The sequence below is a fragment of the Rana temporaria genome, chromosome 6 (genome assembly GCF_905171775.1).
Source record: "Rana temporaria chromosome 6, aRanTem1.1, whole genome shotgun sequence".
Classification (NCBI taxonomy): Eukaryota; Metazoa; Chordata; class Amphibia; order Anura; family Ranidae; genus Rana; species Rana temporaria.
Genome location: NC_053494.1, coordinates 132,654,382 through 132,666,735, shown reverse-complemented (window position 1 = coordinate 132,666,735; position 12,354 = coordinate 132,654,382). Strand labels below are relative to the sequence as shown.

Sequence of the window (12,354 nt, the reverse complement as noted above, 5' to 3'; positions counted from 1 at the left end):
TTCAGTTGTTTTTTCAGATAATTCTGTAGATTAAGCATAGGCCTTAGCAATAAATATAATAATAATGTTGGCATTGGGGAAAAAGACAGTTACTTTTTTAGGCCTAGGCAATCTATTAAGTTAATGTAAGATGTAAGGATGTGTATGTATATGTATATGTATGTGTATATATATATATATATATATATATATATATATATCTGTGTGTGTGTAGATAGGTAGAGAGATACATAGATAAAAAAAAAAAATTAGGTTAATGTAAGAAAGATGGCCTGAATGAATGTGTGTGTATATATATATATATGTGTGTGTGTGTGTATAATTTGTTACTATATATATATATATATATATATAATAACAAATTGTACACACACACATATATATATATATATATATATATATATATATATATATATATATATATATATATATATATATATATATATATATATATGCAGCTTTTACACACACACACATATATATATATATATATATATATATATATATATATATATATATATATAAATATATATATATATATATATAAAACTTGTGCGTATATATATATATATATATAATTTTTTTTTTTTACTGCGAAGATAGCTAGGTAGATAGATAGATAGATAGATAGATAGATAGATAGATAGATAGATAGATAGATAGATAGATAGATAGATAGGTCACAGCTAATTATAAGACAAAAGTGAGAAGTTTTAATTATTGTAATTATTTGAGTTATTATTATAGTCATTATTTCACTGTGAATTCTTAAGAGTTGTTTATGGCTAGCAGCAAACAGTTATTTTGCATTAGAGCTATATTTAATGTCTACTTTGTATACCCAAAGGAATTTATGAGCTCCAGCAAGCCCTCTCCCATATGCTTCTACTTCTTTTCTAACTTCTCCATTTAGACCCCTACTACTGTGATCTGCCCGGACAAGCATTGTCCCCAAACCAGAACAGTATGGAGATGAGAAGCGATAGTCCCAGTCTAAGGGACAGTCCGGACCGTCGAAGCAACAGTCCAGATACTAAAAGTCCTCCTCCAATGAAAATGGCCAGATTGGAACAGAATGGTAGTCCATTAGGAGCCAGAGGACGATCGAACGGCACGCTTAGCAAATCCGTAGGAGGTAATAAAACAGCGTTTTTTAATGTATACACAACAAACTGGCAACAACAACACAATGACTTGGAGTGTCAGGGTTCATGTTGACTATGGGTTTTTGTCTTTGGTGTTGCATTACAGGAAGTTAGTGTAAGCCAAATGTTCTTTTGTGGCAAGTGGAAGAGTGGGGTGACCCAAGGGTTGGCATGTTGCAGGCACCGTGCCACTATGAGTTGAGTTGTTGGCAGCTGTGTGTCACTGTGATCTAAATGTTTCTAGTTATTCCTAGACAGCTTGCAGCTAATTTCTTTTCCTGCTTTCACTTCTTGCCTATGCATTCTGTGAAATGTTCAAAAAGTGAGGTTTTGGTAGTTATCATTAATCTACACTGAAGGTGACAATATCCGATTGTACTGATTGCCGTCTCTGTTTAAAGTCAACATACACTACCTGTGGTAAATGTTTTCAGTAAATTTAGAATTGTATTTTCAAGCTATGCAGCTGAATGGTTGTGGGTTATTGTATTGGATTTGCCATCATCACCTATTGCTGCATGAATAAGCCCCTTAATTCTGTATGGTGAACTGTTTGGAGAGCCCTATTAATATAATTATCAATTAAAATGATCTGAGCCGGAATAAATATTCTTTTTTTTTTAATGCTTAATCAATAATTTGTGTAAGAGTAAGGTATACTATGATTTAAAAAGAAAAAAATTGGTCTCTTTTTTATTTATTTTTATGTTTTACCAATTCATCTAAGTTATACGTTATCACTCTAATAATACATTTCCAACCTACTCTGTGCTCTTAATGCTTAAAAAAGACTTAAGAAGCCTAATAAAACTGCATTTTCTATAAATACCTGCAATCATGTTTAGAACATAAAAACAGGTTAGTTGTGAATATTAAAGTATCAATAGACTGTTAATGAGTGGTAGCTAGTTAAAGACTTAGGCTTTCTCTTTGAATTAAAAATTCTAAACATTAAGGGTGTTTAATTGATATGTGTATATATGTTTTTCATGTATTTACTATAAAATCATACCGTTATATACTTTTAAATATGTATATAATTATATAACGGCATAACCTATTGGTGAACTTGTTAAAGATCAGAATTTTTTTTTTGAATAAATTATACAGTATATAAATAGTTTGACATGATAAGTACCCAATTATGTTAATTTAAATGAGTGCGGTGAAATCAACCATTTGTTATCCTCTGGATTATTAAATTTAAAAGCGTAGTTATTAATAATATGATGTAGGTAGGTACGTACACCATTTGCACCACAGAAAATACCTTTCTTAGTTTGTCAGTGTTAAACTGTGCAGTCAGTTTCACTTGTACATCTACACAGAGCTCAGTTTACATAGAGAACCCCAAATGCAGCCTTAAATTGAGGACGAGGCGTGTAAATAACCCTGGTGCCAGGAGACGTGATATTTAGGTTAATACTGCTCCGAGTCAGTCGTTTGCCCGCCTTGCAGACGTCCTGGATTGTGCCATGTGGCTCTGCTAATACGAATGACCCCTTGTGCTTGCTCTGACCGTTGCCCTTTAATCATTTGAAAATCATGTATAGATTCGTCTGGCCGATAGTGTTTAGTTTTCTAATTAACGTCACAAATCTGCAGACAGACCACACTTTGTGCTTCTGTGATTGTGCAGCACTATGTGGTGACTTAAATCCTGCCGTGTGCTACTGACACTAAAGCACAGGAACAGTTAATACAGACATTAGGCTCTGTCCAGAATACAGTTTCTTTAAGGGGATCACTAAAAACAAGTAGAGAGAAACTCTTTTACTCTAAAACGCTTCTACGGTAAAAAAATTATGGTCAGGAAAATTGAAATATTTTTCTGTCTGTTCTAATATATAAAATATATACAACCGGGTCTCGCAGTTTATGGCAACTATCTGTCTAGTGCTTTCCTGTTCCTGCCAATATCATTACCTTTTTTTTATTATTTACTTTTTTGTTTATTTTTTATTATATATACTTTAGATATATAAAATATAGGAAGATATGCTAAAAAATATAATATAAAACAGCGTATATATTTTGAACAAAGTTATTTGATGACTTAGGATATACTGTATACATGGTCATGTCTAGGGAGGACCCTCTGACCTTATGATATGGTTCACTCTCCCATCATTGTTACTTTTTATTGTTTGTGCAATATATATATATATATATATATTTATATATTTTATTTTAAAGACTTTCTATTATTTATTACTTTTATGCTCAATTAATTTATGTAGATAGATGCAAATGAGCAAACTGAAGGATGTATGGCCTAGTCTGTTTTGTCAGTAATTTGCTGAATTTTTTATATATCTCTAGTCAACTTGTGTTTCGAGATTTACAATCCTATGACTACAGAGTCTCAGTCTTCACTCTCTTGTTTCACCTATCATCCTTTACAACTATCATTACCTTTGATACGTTTATTACACTTCATACCGATCTACAGATATTGCTGTATGGACAAAATAAATGTGCGGATTTCACGTTATTTTAGTTGTTGCTCTTGTTTAGCGAGGCTAATACCTTTACTCGTTAATTAGCACCGTACATTTAGGTGTGACTACTGATTTTTAAATCTACACTGATAAGCAATAGGGTAGCCTCACCCCCACTTAATGGAGTAAACACAAAGTTCCATTCAAGGAAGTTGACATGTTAACTATAGGATGGCGTTACATTTCTGGTATTGGATTAGGCCTCTGTGACTTTACACAAGTCTTTCAAACATTAACCTGTATTTTTGAAGTTCCAGTAATGGCTAACACTTTAAGAAGCATACCTTATATTTTATTTTGGAGCTCAGCCTTAAAAGTTAAAATATATACCCTTGATTTTGAAAGAAGCATGTACTGTAGGAGGCAATGTTTTACTTATTATAAAATATGCAGCCCAACCTGTACTGCATGTTTCCATTCTGCTTTTCCTTTGGTTTTGAACGCACTCTTAAGGTATGTCTATGGAGTGAAATACATATTTAATTAAGTGAGAAGGATACTCAATTCTAAAGCAGTTAGGGGCGGACATCTTTGATAATTTAATGTTATTTGATAATTGATTTACTTGTTTGATTTCAGACCAGAAGCTTTTAGTGGAAACAGCCATTCAATTTAAAGGCTGTAATGATTATCAGTGGTCTATTTTGTGGAATCTAATTCAGTATCTTGTATACTTTTTTTTTTCGTATATAGCTATGATGTAGGAGAAAAGCCTTTTTTATACCCCTTTTAATTTTCTTTTGTTTAAAAAATAAAAAGCCCCCTCTTGGGACCTGTCAAAAATCAATTACAACAAATAAAATTAATTGGATTTTATATTTTTCAGTGTTTTTATGTATGAAAATTCATATTTTTAAATTCAATATTTTTAAGGTATCCTCGCTTTTGCCAAATAATTAACGCTTTTTAACCCTCGGGGGAATCCCTTTTGGCAATAATAACATTTTACAGAAATATTATAAAAATAATGTTGATGAAAGGTGTTTTAAATACAGCATATTTTGTATTACTTTTGGTGTATGAAGCTGGACTGGCAAAATCGTCTGTGTTTGGTTTTTTTGAAGGACAGTGTTCAGACATGTAGTGAGGCTAAACTGGTTGTCTAAACAAGTAGATGTTATACATTATGTATGATCAATGAAATGATTTGTCTTGCATCGGTGACTAGTATTAAGTTGCCATACCAGAGAAAGAAAAGGGAAACTTGACTTACAATAATAACAACACAAAAAAGTTTGCAATTTATTCATGAGCCTTGACAATGCAGCCATGTGTTAAAGTGGACTTTAACCCAGTTTACGAAGTGGTCTAGTAGTGAATGCAGATTTTTTTTCCGATGAGATTTCAGCCACAGCCTGAGAATGATTATAACCACCAGACAGAGACAGACAGCTCAGTTAGGCGCTGTGCCTACTGAATACAACTTGGGCTTCCAACCTAAAGCTGATGTATACCCTCTTTTCCCATCTTGTGTTTATAGTATAAGTATGGTGTGTCTAGGAAAACAGCACTGGTTAGCCAACCATAAATCTTTTGCTGAATTGAAAGGTAGCTTCCTACAGTGTAAGTTTTAACTCATTTTTAAGACAAGTTAATGTCCAATTGGGAGAAGATGAATGATATATATATATATATATATATATATATATATATATATTATTTTTATTTTTTTTAAGATAACTGATGATTTTTTTGTGTTTATCACCAAATCTTTATTGGACTCTAGCATTCAAAGTAGGCATTGACAGTCTTTATATTATATGCTCGATAATTTCCATGGCATTGCTTTACTTAGCTGTATGCATAAATGATTCATATAGGACTGGGCGGTCCAAATAAAGATTAGATGTTTGCAGCGTGAGAAATCACAAAAACCTTTTTGTACTTAGGTCAACAGTCTTGTTAGAACATGCTTATTTAAATATGCTTATTAGTAGTTACACAAAGGTAGCAGGTAATTAGCATTTTTCTATAAAACATATATCAGAGATGAAAGCTTTTTACATTGTTATTATTATTGTACAGGATTTATATAGCGCCAACAGTTTGCGCAGCGCTTTACAACATGAGGGCAGGCAGAATAGTTACAATACAATTCAATACATAAAACATTTATAAAAATTATAAAATATTATACAAATTAGCTTAATGTGTATTTAATAGATAGATAGATAGAAATCTAAGACATTAAATACAAACATGTTAAAAAATAATATTAATAATAAAATAGTATTATTACCATATAATAAACCCAGCACTTTTGTAATATGTGTTTTGGTGCATATATTTCACGTCTATATGACCAACCTGCATATAGTCCGAACTGGTCTTCTAAGGATTAGGCAATGACTGCAAACATCTGCAAAAGGTTGCACCTGGAGGAAGCCTGGGACCAAGAGTGATTTGGGAAGTGTGCTTGGAGTATGAATTCAGTCAGATACTGAAAGGGATGACTGTAGGGATGTAGGGACAAAAGTATTAGTGTTCACCAGAGGGATGAGTCTATATAGCGTTTGAAAATTTACCTGTTGATAAGAATGCTAAGTCATGCAGTACTTCACTAATTAGACAAACAGCTTTATGCAATAAAGAGGCCTTATTCTTAAGTACTAATTCTCCATTGTAGTAACCCATAGTAGTAAATCATAATCTATCTTGTTTTGGGCTGATTTTAGCAAAGTGAATTCTGATTAGTTGTTATCAGCTATAATAACTATTTATAGATCTATATATAGAGATTTAGAGAAGGCTCAAAGTAAAAAAAAATTTAAATAATTTTCTGGGGTCAGGATTCTGGGGTCACAGTGCAATAAGCATTCCTCTTCAGGTGAAGCCATGTTGAATAGTTTTTTCACATCCTAAGCACAGAACAGTGTCAAGTGCTCAGCTCAAAAGAAATTCTATGCTGCCGATAGACAACTCTTTGATCTTCACTGCTGATCACCCATCAATTAAATTATTACACAAAATAAAAGCAGATATTACAGTCAGACTGGGGATATTACTTAAAAACAGCTTCTAGGGCTATTTAAGTAAATACTTGCTAACCTGGCTAAAAAACATCATCCCAGTGTGACTGGAAAACATAGGGAAAAAAATGATAACATTTATTATAGTATATACGGATAGGTTTTGTGAGTTGTATTTTGGGGATTTTGTATAATTTTCCTGTTCAGAAACACAACTTCGTAGTACTAATGCACACGGCAATGACACGGGAGGACATTGAGTGGCCTACATACTAATGCAGTTTACTATACTGGCCTACCAAAAGGGGCATTTTTTACTGTGGTATAGAAAACCTGTACTCATACGCCCTTCAGCTTCAGTTCGATTTTTTTCAAAATTTTCACTTTATTGATTAATTTATGAATATGTGTCCTTCAGCCAAAAAAAAAAAAACGATAGATTTAATAAATAGCCTCTTGAAAGTTTTATAACCTCTTCCACATGCGCTAGTATTAACAATGTTTTAAGCTCTACTGCCCCATAAGTTCCAAATAAAGATACTCATAAAGAATAGGAGCTTCCTAGCTTTGTTTTGAACATTCAAACATCAGAAATATATATGGTTTTTCTTATAAGCCCATATTTTGTCCTTTGTTTTTACCTTTTTTGGTCTACATACATTGCATTGAAATATTTTCATTTGCTCAAACAGACAGCAAAGGTCAGGCCTGTACATCACCCTTCTACCAACTGCATGTATCATGTTTCTTTATTAGGGCATATGTGCTTCAACTACATCTACTTAATATGTCTTGTATCTGTGTTATCCCTTGGTACTATACTTTTCAATCGTGCAGTTTTGTACAATTCCATTTATATATAAGCATTTATTGCTCCTATGGTAATTATTACCTCCATTCAAGTTTACCTGCAATGACAAAGTATAGAATTAAAAAAAGTTGCACACTTTTATTTTAAGCAAAACAATCAAAGTTTTGTCATTGATTGTTAGCCTATATATTGATTTTAGATATCAAAACTTATATGAGTGGCATTTAATCTTTTTTTTTTTTTTTTTTTTTTAAAGAGCACCATTGTATAGAAAGATAGATAAACGTGTATATGATATAGTGTCAGATGTATGTAGGTGTTGCTATATTTAGTAGATTCAAATACTCACAGTATATGTTGTGTGTGTTCTAATTGACAGTCAATAATAATGAATCACTGAAAATAATTGGAATTTGCAAAAATACAATAAACTTGGAATAATTTGGGATTTATGTTACTTTTATTGATTATTACATCACAGTAGATACTGTTTACTGAACAAAGTGAATGTTCACCAAGATTAGTAAAATAGGTAAAGCGTTGTCCTCTAATGTGCGAGGGCAATATAACAAAAATATTTCCCTGCATATAACTGGATGACAGAAGTGAACACTGCGTCATCTTATTTACTAAACTAAGAGTGCATTCTCTTTCAAAGTTAACAATCATCACTAGATTAACCTCATGATGTGTTGACAACCAATTTTGGTTAAAGAAGGGTTACCGTATACAATATAATATGTTTTGGAGGGCCTGCCATAGGCAAAAGGTGATGCTCCACTGGAAAGATGTTTTGTAGATTGTGTCCACAGCAAGAGTTGAAAGCTGTGTCAGCTAACTCCATTTTCACCCATCCCTAAAGACTTCTTGTTGGAATATCACATGTGCCTATTATATGCGTGTCCAATGTAATTGTGGCACATAACTGGTTGCAAGTAGATGGAATTAGAAACTCAGATTAGAATTTCAAACCATGGTTCCTGCACACACTTTAACTTAGCTAGACCATATCTCATACATGTGTGTTTTTTTCTATAAATGTTTATATTAATGGTCTTTCCTATAGTTGAAAACGTACAGTATAGTTATGTTAGGAATCCATCTATATTAGAATATACAAATGATGCTTAATGTAACGTATCTTATAAAAAAGGTACCTAAAATTAAATTAAAATTTTCGATTAGGTAAAAAAATACCATTATTTGAATTTGTTTTTGTGAATTTCTTGACAATTTTTTGAATATTTTTTTTCTAAGCTTGGGAACAAATAGCTAACATTAGCTAACATATATTTAAAGAAAAACCTGTGAAGAAAAAAGCGCAATGAGTAATACATCGACATGTTTGTCTTTAAGGATCATAACAAAGTTAGGTCATTCCCAGGGCAAACTAAAACATTTTTTTTTTTTTAGAATTTTGCGAGGGTGTACTTGGAAGTAAAATATGTTTATCATCACAGAGAAATGACCACTTATTCTTAACATTTAGCGAGCCCCAATTTAAAAATGGGTCAGTGTAAGTTGGGTTTTGATATATTTGCACACTGTGTTTATGTAGACCCATCCCCACGTCATTTAGAAAAACTCCTTGATGATCTAGAAAACTCCATGCAACTTTATATGATATTCAGCTTTCCAAATAAATGTCAATGGCTTTTATAAATAAAGTACGGTACTTATCTGCTAAAAAAGCTTAATCTATGTACATCTGCATATTTTTATTCTAAAATTTGCAATGTGTAGCAGATCAATGCCATCCTCTTTTCTTCATGACAATCCATGATGTCAGGTGTCACTTATATTTATAACCCACATGTCGTAATGTGGGTCCCACAAATAAAGCTTCCTTTTGGTGGTATATGATCACGTCTGCGGTTTTTATTTTTGAGCAGAAAAAGACAGACAATTTTGAAAAAAACAACAATATTTCTTACTTTCTGCTATAATACAGATCCCCCAAAAAATGCAAAAAAAATTAATTTATTCATCGGTTTAGGCCAATATGTATTCTTCTACATATTTTTTTTGTATAAAAAAACTCCAATAGGCATACATTGATTGGTTTGCGCAAAAGTTATAGCGTCTACAAAATAGGGGATAGATTTATGGCATTTTTATTATTTATTTATTTTGAGTAGTATTTCCGGCAATCAGCGATTTTTAGCGGGACTGCGACATTGCAGCAGACAGATTGGATACTTAACTGACATTTCTGACACTTTTTTGGGAACCAGTGATATTAAAACAGTGATCAGTGCTAAAAATATGCACTGTACTAATATCACTGGCAGGGAAGGGGTTAACATCAGGGGTGATCATGGGGTTAAATGTGTTCCCTGTTTGTGATTACTAACGGTATGGGGGACTGTGTGACTGGGAAAACACACAGACCTGTCTTCCTGCTTAGCAGGAAGACAGATCTCAGTGTCATCCCCTAACAGAACAGAGATCTGCCTTGTTTACTTGTTCTGTCTCTGCGGGGAACAATCATGGGCGGCCAGAGGACATCAAGTCCACCGGACCCGCTGATTGGCTCCCCTGCTGGCACATCGGAATTCTAGTGAACGAATCGCCATCCTGGTACAGCGATTTGCGCAGTGGAGCTACATTACCGCAGTACACCTGCGGCGGGTGGTCGGCAAGTAGTTAATTAAAAATGTTGCAATAAAAGATTGTATCATTAAAAGTAATTTTTTGTTGTGCTGCCTAATTTAAAGGTTCCTGCAATTTAAAAGTTTTCTGAACTTCTTGTTTTTCTAATTAATGATTCTTGAACTCATAGGGTAGACCTTAGTTAACATATGAAGTTAGTTATATTCTAATTCTATTCTATTCTATTTCATTATTTTTTGTAAGTGATGATGAAAGATGTCCATATCTTTGCAATAAATACCCAGGGTCTATTAGGGATGCAAGTTCTAATCCCAGTTTTTTTTGTATCCAACCAGATGAGCAATATAAATTATTCAGAGTCTGGTAGATATATGCAAAACAGTTTGTTTTAATTTTTTTTCATTTGGTACCTTTCATTGGTCTACGCTCTAATTTCCTGATTATTGTGTTACAGAAATTGTAGCTATTGTAGTTGGTGAAGGCTTACCCCCATCTTTGTAAAGTTATCTTTGCTTCAAAAATATGTGTATTGGTGTTCCCAGTCTCCTTCTGCTATGTTGATCCTCCAACTTCACTAAGCTACTGACCCAAAACCGATGTGCAGGGTGGGAGTTCCAATAACACTGGCTGTGTAGCTGCTCTAGATCTGCAACATACTAAATACTGAAGGCAAAGGGCAACATGACAGCCTGACTGTGACCCGAAAATGGCAGCAGAAGTATTTCTCTTATGACAGTTCCTCTTGAAATCACTGTCTAATTGCAGCCTGAAACTTTCTTATATTATAAGAAATGTGTATCAAATCATTGTAATCACTGATCAGTTAAATGATTTACATGTGACATACAAGTTAATGTTAAATAATTAAATTAGAGAACCTCGTGATAGTATTTTTTGTGTCAGTATAAGTAGCCTCATTGGTTAAGTTGCATGTTAATGTGCACGGTGCTCAGTCATGCTTAAATATAATGCCAAAACGTTCAAGTACGCCAGCCAGTATTTTAGTTTTTATACATTATGATTATGATTAACATTTGAGTTACTCCATAAACTTACAAATATGGGTCAGCAACACAAATTACAAGATCATCCAACAATTTCTAAATTCTATAACTTCATCTATTTAGTGACTTCCCGACAACAGCTCTGTTGGCAAAAAAGAAATGGTTATTGGTTTTGACTAGTGCCGCCAAAAAGCTTAGTCTTAAATGGAACCTTCTTTTTAAGTGTGCTGTAAAGAAATATACTAAGTGTGTTCTTTATGGACCTATGTAATCCTTATTCTTTATATACAAGAAGATAAAGCGTGATTTACTAAATAGCGCAAGTTTTATAGAAGCCTTGTGAATATGCATAACAATCAAACAGGCCAAAAAGGAAATGTATATTTTGTATGTTTCCCTAAGGCTAGACATACACACACCCTCTTCTTCAGTTGTTCCGCAGGCTGAACTAGAGCAATCAGTTGATTTCCCTGTCCAAGCTAAACAGTGTGGATGGAGGAATCGCCACCTGCCGGTTATTGTATGCAGACAGCCACAGCACTGGCAGCTGCTTGAATACCTGAACAGTGACTGTATTTATTTGGATGCAGTCTCTATTAGGCCAACAGTTTTCCAACCAGCTCCTTCAATTTTGAAATTGACTCCTTTGTCAAGCTTGGCAGTGCTGATAGGGCCATCAATGGCTTGAATTTCAGCCAATTCTGCAGGAATAAACTGACATTCAAGCCATTAATGGCCAGGCTAACTGTAATAACAATTATACAGGACTGGGGGTTTAACTAGGCACCATATCCCACCAAGCTAGAACATTGAAACAACCAATTCTTATATATTTATAGGACTTTTTAGGTCCTAAGTTAACATATAAATATCATAGCTTGTAACATACCTAAACCTATTTTATTACTCTTAAGACTTAAAATCATGTAAAAGAAAAAAGTCCATGCAGTTATGTGTATCGTATATTTCAATATATCACATATAATCTCAAAGACCCATTGCCCAACTAAAATATCTTTACAATCCTGTACAAATGTGTTTTAACACTCAGGGATATGACTCCCTGTGTTTCCCAATTCATACATCTTCTCCGTCAGGAGATATTGGAGGTGTATCTACAATAATATTTTAAACATGACTATAATAACATATATTGATTATTTTCAAATTACAACATACCATCTTATACAGCTTACATATGTCACAAAACATTCAACCAGCAATGTAATGTACCAATGACTCACTTCTATACAGGAAGAGACTGTAGGGAATTTAAAAAAAAACGTGTCTCTGGTCTGGCAGGAACATTAT

The 12,354-nt window shown here is 33.2% G+C and overlaps 1 protein-coding gene across 3 annotated transcripts in view; it reads left to right on the top strand.

The window, feature by feature from the left end:
* SATB2 (SATB homeobox 2) overlaps positions 1-12,354 on the top strand; it is a 250,298-nt gene that overhangs the window by 5,349 nt on the left and 232,595 nt on the right. For all 3 annotated transcript variants that reach the window (XM_040357386.1, XM_040357387.1, XM_040357388.1), the window contains one exon: positions 914-1,135. In XM_040357386.1, coding sequence (XP_040213320.1) covers positions 914-1,135 — 222 coding nt within the window. The remainder of the gene's footprint in view (positions 1-913; positions 1,136-12,354) is intronic.